This window comes from Erigeron canadensis, chromosome 3, assembly GCF_010389155.1.
Source record: "Erigeron canadensis isolate Cc75 chromosome 3, C_canadensis_v1, whole genome shotgun sequence".
NCBI lineage: Eukaryota > Viridiplantae > Streptophyta > Magnoliopsida > Asterales > Asteraceae > Erigeron > Erigeron canadensis.
This window is the reverse complement of record NC_057763.1, coordinates 2725463-2742200: the sequence shown is the minus strand read 5'-3', so window position 1 is coordinate 2742200 and position 16738 is coordinate 2725463. Positions and strand designations below refer to the sequence as shown.

General features: G+C 31.3%; 1 protein-coding gene across 1 annotated transcript; it reads left to right on the top strand.

Annotated features, from left to right (window-relative positions):
• The first annotated feature begins 3527 nt into the window (after positions 1–3527).
• Positions 3528–6940, top strand: LOC122594604 (GDSL esterase/lipase At5g55050-like). The gene is made up of 5 exons (XM_043767040.1): positions 3528–3750; positions 4920–5047; positions 5647–5883; positions 5999–6248; positions 6682–6940. Exons 1-5 carry the CDS (start codon positions 3558–3560, stop codon positions 6906–6908), a joined length of 1035 nt encoding a protein of 344 aa, XP_043622975.1. The 5' UTR covers positions 3528–3557; the 3' UTR covers positions 6909–6940.
• Positions 6941–16738: the final 9798 nt, after the last annotated feature.

The following is a 16738-nucleotide window of genomic DNA, read 5'->3' as shown; positions in this document are numbered from 1 at the left end:
ATTCCTCTCCTGCCATATGTAATAAACAGTTGTTGCCAACATAAGCTTGCAGACAACTACTGAGATATTATTCTGGACTTTCTTAGCTGCAAGCTGACCAATTAAGTCTACCATTCTTATGTTACCTCTTATCATAGGAGTCAATTCAGTAATGCACTTCCAGACTTTCATGGCATAACCACACTTCACTTTTTATTTTGTTTTCTTTCTCGTTAGTTGACTTTTGGTATGTTTTACAAGTAACGAGTTGTATGCAGGCTAGAGCCGGATACAAGGGTGTGCAACATGTTCACAAGAACAGGGCCCAAAGTTTTATATCCAATGTTATATACATGTAAAGTTCTTTAGAGTTTTAGGTTTATTAATATCAAAATCAGTGATAGAGAGAAAAAAAGTTCCTGCATACCCAAGAGAAGTTTACTTTTCATTTTTGAACATCGACATGGTAATTGCGAATTGGCGGTCAGCTCCCTTTTCCCTTCCATGGGCAATTTTATTTTTAGCTTCATATTTTAATAGTTAATTTTTTTTTTTTGAATATCTTTTTTAATAGCTGGGTTGGATCAGTAGTTGGAGCTCATGCCTTTGGAAACCGAAGTCATGAGTTAAATCCTCATGCCCAGCAAGGCTGGAGGTCCTTTTCTACCTATGGTAGAACCTGGAAGCAGCCTTTCTACCTTTGGTAGGAGTAAGACTGTCTACATATCAACATCCCCCATACACCATTGAAGACAGTATTGAGATCCAAACCCGTGGAAGACGGCATTGGGAGTTACGTAAACTAGCTAGTGATATACTTAAGTTTTTAATGGTTTATAAGCTGCATGTTAAGAAAAAATGGACTATTTGATTCATTTGGTCAATTTGTACTATACTACGACTCTACGAGTATTATCTGATAATTTTTATATATAACCATTAGTTATTACGTTAATAGGAAAACATAGTTTTGATTGATACTACTAGTATTTATGATATTTTTTTTTTTATTATCATTGATTTTATTTTTACAAATATGCAAAACCTTCATATATAAGAAGCTCACTTTTTATTTATTAAACAAGACCCATAAAATCGAGGGGACGGCTAATGCATCAACATTGTTATTCCAAAAATCTTCCTTCAATTAATTGTGGATTCCTAGCTTTGGACTGTATTTTCAAAAGCGTTGAGCGTCTAGCGAATGTCATGTACAAATCACCTCCCAAATGAGTCTTGGAGCTTAAAATGGGTTTAAGCGAATGATTAGACGTCCTTTTCTCTCTCTTTTTTTTCCCCTTCACTTCTCTACTTTTTTCCCATTCCATATAGAGGAAGCCTCACCCCCTTGGCCCCTTCCCCCCGCCCTTTTCCAAAAAAAAAAAAGTTGACTAATGTCCAAATTTTGGTTAGAATTTCCAACACGTTAACTTGTTAGTCAGTTTAATATATAATATCTTCTTATTTATTGATATACGTACAACTACTAAGCAAATGTTTCTATATGGGGCAACAATATACAATTACGTGTTTCAGCGTGGCCTAAACTAAAAGGGGGCAAAAGATAAATCAAAACCGTAACTTCTTAAAGGAATTAATTAAATTGTTTTGGTTAGCAAGCCGCTAGCTAAAAGAATTTTGATAGATCGAACTATTACACACGCAAATAAAACTTCTATATCTTCTCTTATGCCGGTACATTTCAAGTGTATACATAACTATAGTTAATTGGTAGCAATTATTTTTCCTACGTTGGTATAAATAAACGTCAATGTCCACGGGACCTTTCAATTAAACAAAGTCTCTCATATATACTTCATTTGAATCACTAAACCAAAAACTAATTGTCTATTAAAAATTATATATATGTCTCAACGCATAAAAAAGATATATCATACTGTATATATCCAACATTTCATTATCCGAATTCTATAAGCAATTTTTTCATTTCCAAAATATAAAATTTATCACAAGCATTATTACAAGATCGTACTATTACACACGCAAATAAATGTTTTTCGTCACTAATCGACATTTTTTTTTAGTGTGTCCGTATGACCTCTAAATAAACAAAGAGTCTCATATATATATATATATATATGGGTGAGTTATTTATAATACAAGCATTTAAAAAAGTACAAAAACTACATGTGTAAGTTAACTTATACATGTTTGTTCCTTCCATCTCCGACCACCACCACCACCATCTCCGACCACCACTATGATCCTCAGGCGACGGCGACCATCTCCGTCGAGACTAACACATGTGTAAGTACAACTTACACATGTGTAAGTTAACTTTCCGGTGAGAATCAGGTTCGTTTTTGGGTGGATACGGTACGGGCCAGAGGCTCTCATCTGTTCTAAGCTGACCGTCAAGGGACGCATATGTGAATCGTATGGATTTGATGGGCGACGATCCAAGAGATGGTGACAGTTTTCTACGGTATGGGCGATTCCCTTGATGCCGGCATCGACGCCGTGGCTGGGGTGGTCGTAGATGATGGTGGTTGGTGGTACGTGGTTGTGTTGCGAATGAAAAAACCTAGAAATTTTAAACCATAAAATGCTAAAAAACTTGTACTTACACATACTTACACATGTGTAACGCTCACCGGAGATGGTCGTCGTCGGTGGAGGATCATGGTGGTGGTCGGAAATGATCAGGGTGGTGGTGGTGGTGGTCGAAGATGGAAGGAAGAAGTAAGAAGAAGGAGGGAATAACTAGTACTTTTTTTTACCTTTTCAAACCCTTGTACTAAAAATTACTTTCTTATATATATATATATATATATATATATATATATATATATATATATATGGTGGCTATCAAATGAGAACAAATGAGAACACTTAAAAAGTGCATTTTGATGCACTAAAAGTCTATAAAACTGACATAGTGCATAACTAATTATCATTATTTAAGTGTTTATCAACACAATGATCCGTCAAAATTGAAAAAATCACGTTTTTTGTTGGATGCATCATTTTGATGAATATGCATCCAAGATGGATGCACAAAACAAAAAACATGATTTTTTCAATTTTGACGGATCAATGTGTTGTTAAACACTTAAATAATGATATTTAGTTATCCACTATGTTAATTCTATGGATTTTTAATGCATCAAAATGATGTTTTTAAGTGTTCACATCGTTCTTATTTTAAAAGTATTCTCACCGAAGTGTTACCCTATATATATATATATATATATATATATATCCTTTGAATCATTAAACCAAAAACTAATAATTGTTTATTAAAAATTAATCTATATCTCAATGCATAAAGAAGATATATATCCAACCATCCAACATTTCCATTATCCGAATTCTATAAGCAATTTTGTCATTTCCAAAAAATAGAATCCCCCATAACTATCACATCGACGTAGTTGACCTTCAGATTTTCAGACAATATATACCAGGCGGCTATTGACCTCTTTATATATATGTGTGTATTTATAAACACATACATACATTTCATTATACTTCAACAAACAATGTCTTTTGCTACTTGTGTCAACAATAATGGTGGTGCTGCAACCACATTGTTGGTTTTTGTTTTAGTGTCTACTATGTTAAGAATAAGTGCATGTAACGCTGTTGCACCGGCGTTATATATTATGGGGTCTTCTTTGGTTGATGTCGGAAATAATAACTACTTGCCACTTTCGACAGCCAGGGCTAATTTTCGTCACAACGGCGTTGATTATCCTAATGGACCAACCGGAAGATTTGGTAATGGCGAAATTGCTTCCGACTTTATTGGTACGTACCTCAAGTTTATTTTAATGTTTCAAAACCGAACCTGCAGAGCAAAAACTGTATTAGCCATTGGGCTTTTAAGCGTGTTTGAAATTAAAATTTAATTTAAAAGATTATCTGATTTTTACGTTTGCAAAAACATAGATAAATAGTCAGAAAAATACAGTGTGAAAAAGAATATTATTTTGAAAGATGGTTGAAATTATTAAACGATTTACTTTTAAAACATAAAAGCTCAATATGAAACAAATACATGTTCGACACGACTAGACTAGCTACTTTCATCAACACTATAGTACTAGTTTCGAAATTTTTATTTTCTTTCTATTTCAAGAAACATTGTTATTTTCACGTATAATTATTATATTTTTCTGGTAGTTTTTAAGTTAATTATGATACAACTATAAAGTGGTTCCAGACCTGTCGTAGCATTTAACTAGTTGAAGGTGGCTAGTTGAATGCATATACCAATTTCCAAAACATTGGATTTGGTCTTCATTTAATATAGGAATTTATAATTTAATATTTATATAATCTATACTTCTATACTAATATATAAAAATTAGACCCATATGTTGAAAAGTTTACAATTTTGGAACATGCAAAATTACCATTTTATCTTAGTTAATTAACTTACACAATTATTCCATAATCTTTAAAAGATATTCACTATCCCTAAAAATCAAATATCTTTGTATTAATTACAAACACCACTTGACGCCGACACCACCACATCGCAACTAATGTCATCGCCGCCGCATTGTGCGGATACCATGCTCGTATATATAATATAATTATTCATTTTTCATTATTACAATATATAATATAATTGTGATAATAAGGGTAATGGAGACAACCTTAGCCTCAATAACATAATTGGATACCTATCAACTCATCCCGTATGAGCAATATAATGTCGGTACAATACATCTATCTTAATCTCTAGATGATCTGTGCACCAAAAAGGATCAAACCGGTGTATTTAAACTTCACATCCATATCTAGCCTTCATTAGTAACCGGTACCTTAAATGACTTATTTTTTGTGCCAAGTATGCATAGAGCGAACCCGAGATGTTAACATCATCAAGTGTTTTCCTTGCGACTAGGCTAACTTCTTGTTGGTATGCATTGTACTAATAATCTAATACATTACAAACTTTGTTTGGGCAGCGAAAAAGATGGGACTACCAACATCGTCACCATATTTATCATTGACCGGAGGTGCGATGCCGCCAATCACCGGAGTTAACTTTGCCTCTGGTGGCTCTGGCATACTTAATGAAACCGGCCAACGTTATGTAAGAATCCAGCCAACAAAAACTTTTAAAAATAAACGAATAAACAGAAAGCGTAAAAATATACGTACCGTAGGTCTCTTGGGTTTGTAATAATATTGGTGTATTACGTTTAATTTAGGTAATTGAGAATATAGACAAGTAAGATTTTCTAAAGACGAAAGAGTTTTAACACTCTATCCACCCATAAGTACTGTCTAAGACTTCAATTCGTATAAAAATGATGTTTGGCCTTTCAAAACGGTTTTGTTACAGTATTTTTGCTCTAATTTGTTTGTCGAATCTAAATTTTACATCATGCATTTTGTGTAACGATAGATCAAATTATGTATTTTTAATAAAGTTTTGGTAGCCTATTAGTAAGATCTTTGTCTCATCCTGATTCCAGTCCCAAGATAAATAAGGGGTTAATTTGGATATTTTTTTTTTCGAGAAATTTAAAAATATAAGTAAGACAGTTTGCCGTTAAAAAATCACAGATATATACATTTATAGGACTAAAGGCACAAAGTTATTGGTAGATAAGTCAAAATGTATATTGTATATATTATGTACGTACTTATGCTAACATGGTTTTATCTATTAAAATTAATAATTAACAGGTACAAGTTATTTCATTGGCACAACAAATAGAATACTTCTCTTTGGTCCGTGACAAACTGGTCCAACAACTAGGACCATCTGATGCACAAGTTCACCTATCCAAATCGATATTCATGATCGTGATCGGAAACAACGAGCTGATTAACTATTACACAGCCGGGTCACAAATCCCCTTAAGATACTCACCACAACAATATATCAATCTTATGTTGTCCACCTTCAAAGGCTTACTAAAGGTACTTATCGAATTTTAAGTACAACATTAATTAAGGATATATCGTTGTTGTTGAATTTAACCGATCCATTGGGGCCATTTGGTTGATTTAATTGATGTATGTAAAATAAATGCAGAATTTGCATGGATTGGGTGCGAGGAAAATTTTGGTGTCTGGAGTTGCGACGGTAGGTTGTTACCCAGCACAACGAAGGACAAACGTAAATGGTAAATGCAATGACGAAGCAAACTTCTGGTCGAACAAGTACAACGATGGTTTGAAGGTTATGCTAAAAGAATTGAAGTCAGAATCCTTAGGCTTGAACTATGCTTATTTTGAGTTATATGGTGCCTTCATCAGCCTTTTCCAGACACCTAATGCTTATGGTACGTATCGTATAGTATAAGTGTCAAGAAAAACAGTTCCTAAAATTCATAAAAATTTCACAAAAAAGTGTATCTATATATACCAAAAAAAAAAAAAAAACAAGCCTTCAGAGACTGAAAAATAAAGACTGATTTTCCTGTTTTATATAAGCTGGTACTTTCTACGACTAAGCTGTAGTAACTGTATAATCAACGACTGTTGTTTCGGTCTTTGAAGGCCTGCTTTTTTTTTATAATAACGTTGATTTAAGTTTTTTTTAAAAAAATGAAATAAAAAATTGTGTTTAATTAGGAATAGTTGAACTCTGGCTAGGAGGGTTGTCTGTGACTCAGATATATACGCCTTAATTAAATTGGGTTTATTTTTTACCATGTTTAATTAAAACTTTTTTCTTAGAACAACAGCAAAATGACAGTTTCGGATTTATTACAGGTTTTACGGATACAAAAGCAGCTTGTTGCGGACTAGGATACTTAAACGCTGATGCGCCATGTATTCCGACATCAAGTTACTGCTCAAATAGAAGAAACTATATTTTTTGGGATTTCTTACATCCTACAGAAGCAGTAGCAAGCATGTTTTCAGACCTTATGTACAATGGAACACCACCATATATGGTTCCAATCAATCTAAAGCAACTTATTGATGTTGAAGGTTAATTAACTAAGGGATGTTACGTCCCAATAAATACATGGATGTATTGTATCTTGTCTAAATAAATGTAACATTTTTTATCCAAGTTGTATCATTTATTTTTGTTTGCTTGTAATCTTGTATATATAGAAGTTGATCATATATGATAATTACGTAGTTGACTATATAATCTCTCTCTTTTTCTATTAGACTGATAGGAGCAAGGCTCCCTTTTCAAGCGTTTTTTGGTTCCACAAAAAGAAAGGTAGAAAGTGACATTAATTTTCTCACGCCCCTTCAATTTTCTTTCAAAGAAAGCCCCTTAGGGCAATGTTCCGGGATGAAAAGTGAAATTGAACGACTTGATCCGTTCGGTCTCAATTCTTAAATTTTTTCCTGTTTATTAAAGGTCAAGAAAATCATCCAAAATATATACAAGCAGTGCCAACAGCTATATAAACGAAAAATAGCACAACAATGCATTAGCCAAAATAAATGATGCGGTGAACTTGACGGATCACGTGTGACCTTCATATATTAAACTAAATAAATAATTTATAGAATTTTGTCAAGAGCCTCACTACTCGTATTTTTTAACGTCTATCTTCTTTTATTATACTAAAGCACAGTTGCTCTAATAACTTATTTAATTTTTTAATGTTGACTTTTGTTTTCAATTTTGACTTTAATTTACATTTTTTTATTTTCCATAACAAATTTACACTTTTTACCCAATAATTTTAATATAATGAATAAATAGTAATAGCTAATATATATCCGCTAGAATAATAGCTAATATTTATCCAATAATAGAATAATTAATATATATCCAATTTTTTAGGTAAAATAATAAAACAATTATTAAAGTAAAACAAATAAAACAATAGGTTTTTTTTTTACTGAAAATCACCATGCATCATGAATATCATCGTGTATCAATTGCTTCGTGAATCTTCGTGCATCAATTTAACCATGATCTAAGAGTCAAGATTTTGTTCTATTTGTTTTACTTTAATACTTGTTTTACAATAACCAACCCCTATATCCAATATGTGATTATATGATTAAATGCTTATGTATTTAATATGAATATATAAATGTGATGTTTAATGAAAGTAATCAAAGTGATGTTAAGTAATTAAGTGCTTGTTAGTGTGATAAGACTCCCAGTAGAAAGATAAGCTAAGAAAGTTAAGAAGTTGAGGGGTCCAAGGTGTAGGATTTGTAATGGCTGGCCAGGGATTAGAGGGCAATTAGGTGTAGGCAGCCCTAATTGTCACAAATCTTCTGTAACTAGTGTGAGAAAAGCCCTAGCCGATCCTTTCCCTCTCCAAGCAAGTTACCTCGAGATTCAATTGTTTCGTGCCATTTTGATCAAGTATTGTTTAGATCTTCAATCCCCTAAGTCATCTATAGGTAATATAGGTACAATCCTCTTTGAAATCTGATTATTAAAGTCATAGGTTGGTATTCAACCCAGGCCATGGGGTGTGGGTTGGGTTATTTGATTTAACATTTATCGATTTCATGTTATTCGAGTGATTCAATGATTGATCTAAGTTGTAAAGGATTAGAGGATTGATTGATGGATTAAAGTTAATAAAAGTGTTGTCAAAAAGGTTAATTTTATGTTTCCAGGTCGGATTAATGGTTGGTGTTTGTATGGATTTCGATTAAAGGGTTAAAAAGTTGGTTTTTGGTCGAACTAGGCTTTATGCGGCGCACAAGGCTTTTGTGCGGCGCACAAAAGCAAGTTTTCAAAGTAGTTTTCAGATAAATGCCCGATATGCGGCGCACATATTGGCTGTGCGGCGCACATATGGAATTCTCAGATTTTTGCAAAGTTTCCGTGTCAGAATTTGTCGATTTGTGCGGAGCACAAATGCTATTTTTGGTTCTGTGCGGCGCACAGGATTTCTGTGCGGAGCTCAAATGGGTCCAGTTGGTACTTAAGTTTTGTTTAGCTTATAGATCGATCTTATACTCATTCTAGGTTGTCGGAAGCACTTTGCAAGCACAATAAGATACTCATAACTCATTGTAAGCAGCACCAAGGTAAGATACACTACTTTGACACGCTGAGGGTTCAACAAAAACGTAGTTTTCATATAATAACTTCCCCTAATGATATCTTGTTTGCTTATGGATACTCAGGATTATATGGGAGGTGATGTGGACTATGTAAATGTATATTAATGCCTGAAATGCTACCCCAATGATATGAGATAATATGTTCTTAGATGATAGGCCATGAACTGCTATGTAATGCTTGAGGTATTATGAAATACGATATGTGATTAAATGTGTTATGCAATGAAAGATGATATGTAATTATATATGCAATGCAATGACTTAGGATAAATAACGATATGAGATATATGATAATGTATGTCATGTGACCATGCTTGATATGTAATGATGCTTAATATGTAAATGTGCATGTGTGAATGTGAATGTGAGATATGATGATTACATGGCTTGTACATCTAGTTCACTAGACTTTGTAAGTTGCCATGACACGTGCACGTTTAAGGGCCCAAACGTTAATGAGATGTGATGTGATATGTGATTAATGTTTAGGTAACATGAACACCTAGACTACATGTGATGAAAATGCTCGAGCTATTTTACAGAGATGAAAGTGTTAAGCTTAACCCGTACGTGTCTTTGCCAGGGTAGTGCATTTGATGTGGTTGCTTGGGTGACACCTTGCAACGAGGTATAACGTGAAGAGTAATACGGGAGGTCTTACCAACCCCACTTGTCTTGAACATACGGATTACTTGGGGATTGGCTTGCCATTCCTTAACGACAATGATGTACAGACGTAAGGTTTGCCCATCCAGTCGGGTGTGACTTATGTCACACTTATAAAGATGCATATGTTATATGAGATGCGTGACTTATGTCACAACTATAAAGATGTTTAGATGTGATATGTGGAGATGCAAAAGATGACTAGGCACATTTAGGATGACTCATCCTAATATGAAAGATGTGGATGCTATGATATGTATGTGACATGATATGTTTGATGATATGTGCCTTAACGACTTAATATGACTTTTATATAATGTTTTAAATGGACAAACGTTTTATGAACTATGTGTTATCTTACTTAGCTAATTCGTTAGCTAACACTTGCTCTTTTAAATTGTGTTATTCTCTCAGGTCTAACATTAGTGAGCAGGTTGATGTGAGAAGATGTGAGGCATGGGTAGATGATCTTGAAGCTAGCTATAGTTTACCCATAGTGGTTGCTCGCTTTAGACATTTGCTTTATGTTTAGATAATAATGACTTGTATTGATAATGCGGTCGATTGTTTAATGTTGGGCAACCGCTAGGTTTTCCATTTGAACTTATTTTGATGATATGGCTAGTAACACCATTAAATGAATAAACCTAACAGATTTAGCTGGTTTGGACTTTTAAAGTTTACTTCCGCTTTCTTTTGATGCCGTTAGGCAAAAGTTTTTGGAAATCCATATTTTTAAATGACGGGTGTTACATATAATCCCTTATAAAGCGTATTAGTCTTTCCTATATTAAGAAATTCAGTATTTTTTTTATACCCAAAATATCTTTATTTCTTAATTCTAATTCCCCTATACACCTAATCTATACTTTTATACTATTTAATAAATAAAACAACCCAATCTTTAAAACTTATGGAGTAATTATCTAAAATACCATTAATGATTAAATTACAATATCAATCATTTATCCAAAATATCTCTATTAACCTTTTACATTAATTACCTTTACATCAATTATCAACACTACTCGATGTCGCCTCCACTACCAACTGTCACCCCCACCATTACACTGTTGCCACCACAACCGCCGCCGCATTGCACAGGTACCGTGCTAGTATTTCTCAACTCTAATAAAAACTCAATATTTTGAGAAACTATCTAACTAACATTATAAAAAGTTTTGAACTTTGTATTTTATTTAAGAGTTTTGTTAATGACAACCCTTATCAGTATGAGTTATTTTGGTGCATTAAAATTTGTACTTTATCATGTGAAAATTCAGTGGGATAGTTTTTATGTATAAAGTATTACGTTTTATGCATGTAATAAAGTATTAATGACAACCTTTATGGCACACTTTTCTTTATTTAAAAGTATTTTATATTACCAAATAACATAACATGTACATGCTAGTGTATATATAATTAATATATATGACCTATATGTATTGGAAAAAAGTTAATTGAGTGAGTGCTCTATTCCCTTGACCTATAGCGCACACCACATAATATTTATGTCTGATAACCAATAATTCTCATAGATAAATCACAAGATATAATTTTTACATTTGTTTTTGTCAAAATTAAGACCTATAATTTGCATTTTTCATATGTGGGCTTATAATTTTCATATATGATCAATTGGTGACTTATATATATTGATTATGGATATAGATATGGATATGGATATGGATACATGTATATACGGTTTTATGTATAGAAAAAAAGATATAATAATAACAAAATATGAGTAAGTATTACCAAAATAGTACAATTAAATAGAAATGAAAATTAAAATAAAAATAATAACAACTTATGCGATTTTAAAAAACTGTACAAATAAATAAAGGGAATAATGAAACTGAACAAAAATAATGAAGACAAAAAGAACATAATTTCTCACTTTATTTAGAAATAACATTCAAACAATTAAGGGTGCGGTGCATGAACTTGGCTGATCATGTTAATTTAAAAACTACTTCATTTGGTCAAGTAAAATGATCGACTATTATATATGATCGTTGTTTAGGAAAATTTTGAACAAAGTTTGTTTCAGATAATAAACTAGATTTTAGATCCGTGTCCAACACTAGACACGAGACTTACGACATTATTAATATTGGATATTAGTACATGTAACTTATCAAAGCTTATAAGTTCAATGTTGAAAATATAAGTGGATACCAAGTGTTTAATTTAAATGTCAAGAATGTTAAGCTAATATAAAGAAACTAATGTAATAAAAGAAAATTGGAAACATATACTCTCATTCATCATTTGAAATACTTCTTTATAGATAAAATTTATTGTAGTGTTTTTTGTCTTCTCATCTTTGTCTCATATTAACACCGTAAAGTCCCTTCTCGACTTAACTCAAAATACTGCAATGTACAAGTATTTGTGTGTGAAAACTGAACTTTGTAGATAGAAGCCAATTTTATTAACATTTTAAAAATAGTTATTTTAGTTATTTGTTTTTAATTAATTAAATAAAATTATGTAAAAATTCAAATGATTACATCAGCGAGAGTCAATTTGATAAAATCGAACGATATGATTGGTTAATAAGTCATTAGTTCAACTGTCTTTTATTATATATTAAAAATTAAAATTAAAATAGTACAGTTATTATTAAGATCTTAATATATTTAAATTTAATTTAATTTATATATATATATATATATATATATATATATATATATGATAGAACGAATTATTGGATATATATTAGTTATTATTTAATTAGATAAATATTAGCTATTATTTAATTGGATAAATATTAGTTATTATTCTATCGGATATATATTAGCTATTGTTATTATTTATTTGTTATATTAAAATTTTTGGGTATAAAGTGTAAATTTGTGATGGAAAATAAAAAAGTGTAAATTAAAGTCAAAATTGAAAACAAAAGTCAATATTAAGAAATCGAGAACTATGATTGGTCAATAAGTTATTAAAGCAACTGTGTTTTAGTATAATAAAAGATTAACTTAACTCCAATATATATTAGAAAAAAAACTTTCTTTTTCATTTTACAGCTTTCAGCCTTTAAAATATCAAAATTACCGGGTTTTTTTCATTAATTTAAATATTTTTATTTAATAAACCTATAATACTATTTATTAAAATATTTACAACATACATCATTTAACAATTAAATTACACTACTCTCATGCAATCGATTACTACCGTTGCTCAAGGCCGGTCCAATAGCATATATGGGATAGGTATAGGGCCTAAGGCCCCCAAAATGCCGAGACCCCCAATTTTTATATATTAGGCTTAGTATATGAAGTTTTGGACTTTTAGGTTATACAATTGCACTCGTTCTTGTGAGTCGTGATAAGTTTTCTCTAACAAAATAACCCGTTAACGACATGTCCTCATCGTCCCTCATTGTTAACTTAAAAGAAAAATAAGGCACTAACAAAATAAAATCACAGCCCAAAAAAAATAATAGGAAAAAATATAAACAACCCTCGTTCCCCAGTCAAGCAAGTGACCAACAGCCGATTTGTATGTTATATACAGTACTTTAAGCATTTACTACAGTAGAATCTCTATAAATTAATACTCGATAAATTAATAACCTCGATAAAATTAATAATTTATCCGGTCCCAACTTGGGATCAGTACAAAATTAGACACCAATCAATAAAATAATAAGATAATATTTTTTTTTGAAACCCCAAGGTAAATATATAGGTCCCATCAAAACAATAAATTAATAATTCCTTAAATATTCTAAAATTTTAATATTGTTTAGTAAAAAATGAATCTATAGTCATTTTTTTTAACTTTAAATCTATGTTGAATTTATCCTTAAATTTCTACATTGCACTTAAGAGTTGAGACATTGTCGCAACAAAAGGTGTGAAGAGTTGTTAGCCGCTTATAATGGTTATTTCCGAGCGATTGATTTCTAAATTAATGTAGCATCCTCAACTTCATTATCAACTAGATTTTGAACAGTATCCATCACAAATTCTTCAATGCTTTGAACCTCATAACATTCATTATTTTCACCAGGATAATACTACAACTCATTCACATCCGTTTTGTGCTAATAATGCATACCCGTAACCAAGCTCACGAATGTCTTCTTCATAGTTTACATCGTTTAAATTACTTGAGCCGGTTGAATTCATGAAACGAGTTTTATTGTTGAAAGCAATTTACTTTGGACTCTTGTGTCATTTAATGTGTGAATGTACATTAGATATTAAAATTTTGAAAGTGCTACATGAACCTTTTTAAATTAATAATTTATTAATTAATCGATATGATAATATCTCGATAATTTAATAAAATATTCCGGTCTCAACATTGTTAATTTATAGAGGTTTTACTGTATATCTGTTAATATCTATTCTATTTTTATGTAAGTGAAATTGCTGCATAGATTCCAACCTTGGCATCAAAATAAGTTGATTTTTGTGTTTTAACTGATATGTCTTAGTTTATTTGGTTTAGAATATCGTTTATTGTTCTAGTAATTTTTATCATCAGCATAATAAGAGTTCAAATATTTTTCATAGGGATAAGCACCTCAAAATGTAATGCACTATGTACAAATGTTTATGTTGTATAATGAACTACTTAGATGTTTATTGTATGGAATAAACTTTCAAATCCAGATTATTAGATGTATCCGACCAATTAGATACTTACAAGTGACAGCTTATATGGTTGTCACATATACCCGGGTACATTCAATAACCAGGATTTGAAAGTTCATTACATACAATAAACATTCAAATAGTTCATTACACAATATACACATTCGTGCATAATTCATTACATTTGTATGTATTTATCCCTTTTTCATATGGAATTTGTGCTAAACAATTGTTTCGTCTGACTCTCGACACACAAAATGTTCTTGATATATACCTGAAATTAACGAGATCATGTTATCTCTGTGTGAAACCAATACTCCAGATATTTTTTTTTTCTGATAAGTTTTTAGTGATTTATGAAAATGATATATACTTTGGTGAAATTCAAAAGAGAGCTTCAATCAAAATTGATCTCGTTTAAGGTATCCAAAAAGTCCAAATTGATAATTTCGCGGTTGTATTGTGCGCGTACCGATCTACTCAAAATAAAAAGAAGTTCAAACGACTTTTGGATCAAACTAAATATACGAGATTTTTTTTTATGATTTGTCCATCTATATTTAACTCCAACGTATCAAAAGTAGTTACAACTTGCGTCATGAATTCATTACTATTTTTACAACACGAACATCATATCTAAAAATAAACATATATAACTAAACTAGTGCTTAGACCCCGTGCGATGCACGGACAACCCTAAATAATTTTTCTTAAACTTTATTTTAAGATTGTATCAATGAATAAATAAAACTGAGTTGGACATAATAAAAATATTCTTATGAGTTGATTAATTTAAAGAAAAAGAATGTTAGATATACCTTGAGATTTATTTATGATACATGAGGGCTTAAAACGCGTACATTGCACGCCGGAGAGAAATTATAAAATTGATTGCCCATTGTAGGCGAATATAAGAAGGATTATGTTGGTTACCTGGATGTGATAGGTATTATGAATTTTCCCCCACTTTGATATATAGATCCACGTGGATGCGCTATAACCTTAAATAATTTCTTCACCACCAGTTCAAGCATGCATGTAGCGAAGTAAATGTACTCCTATTACAACTAATGACCATTTTAAAAAAAATCAATGACTTAAAATGCATAGAAAAGTCTTATTTAGCACTAAAATAAACCAAATACACCTCATAATTTTCATCACAAATTTGATAGGCTGTTCTTTGTATAAGATTTGAAATTTGTTGATCATTCATTTTAAGTTGGAATACGAGAACTGGTCGGTTGGAATAAAATCGATTGTTGCATTCCATTGAATACGTTGACATTAGCACAAATTTGAGAACGGTCAACTTAACTTCCGATTGTTGCATTCCATTGAATACTTTGCATTCCATTGAATACGTCCGACTGTTCTCGTATTCCAATTTAACTTCTTGAGAACAGTTCACACATTCCATTGAATACGAGAACTGGTCGGTTGGAATAAAACCGATTGTTGCAACAACAACCACTTTATCAAACTGTCAAAATGAACATGTTTATACATTAGAATGTTAAAAAACTAGTTATAAATTCGAAAGAAAGTTATGTTAAAAAGTAATTTAATCAAAAAAAAAAAATTCACAAACAATGAATACTTACATGTTCGTCCATCAGGATCATCTCAATACTACCAATGTTATTAACATCTCCATATAGAGGTTGCTTCTATAGCCGCAAATTCTAACCGTTATCGTACATGGCTTATTATTTGGACGCAAATTTCTAATTGAAACATGTTTTAGTGAAGCCATGCTAAAATTGATCTGTTATGTGTTTACGTTTTGAAATACCTTAAAACTGAATGGAAGTGGCCTTAGATAGACATAGACATGCAAGGAAGTAACCGCCACAAGCAATACACGAACGGTTACATATTCAAATTTTTGAAAATTTGAACTTCTTGAAAGCATAACTAATCCGTTTTCGAAAATTTGAACTTCTTATAAAAGTAACTAATCCGTAGACCTTCCAAGGAGCAATATTGTAATGATTTTTGGGCTTTCTTGCATTTTTAAGCATGCTACATAGGCAATAACTAACAAATTTTTAAGTGAGATTTATATAATGTAGGGATATAATAAAAAAAGCTATATAAGATTCTAAAACTTAAAGCATCGCCGGTGATATACTCATATACCTATTATATTGTTATCAATATGAAAAATCAAAGCTTCGAGAATTGGAACATCAATGGTGATGCATATTCACATAATTACTGCCATAGGCCAAATTATTAAGGGGAGTGTTACTTTTTAGTTATCTACAATAATTTTATATATTTTACAATAAAGTGTATAACGGTTCAATACTTATATTGTTGTAGATAAAAAAAATAGTTATAGATGAATACTTATATTGTTGTAGATAAAAAAAAAATAGTTATAGATAAAATTACGATTCCAGTCGTCGACTTTTTGAATAGCATAAAAACAAATCCAAGTAAAGTACTGAGGGACAATGCTTCTTTTCATT

Bases quoted from the DNA above. Each gene is read 5' to 3' on its own strand.
- LOC122594604 (XM_043767040.1), top strand. From the start codon at position 3,558: ATGTTAAGAATAAGTGCATGTAACGCTGTTGCACCGGCGTTATATATT. The intron at 3,751-4,919 runs GTACGTACCTCA...TTGTTTGGGCAG, and splicing joins AATTGCTTCCGACTTTATTG to CGAAAAAGATGGGACTACCA. The intron at 5,048-5,646 runs GTAAGAATCCAG...AATAATTAACAG, and splicing joins ATGAAACCGGCCAACGTTAT to GTACAAGTTATTTCATTGGC.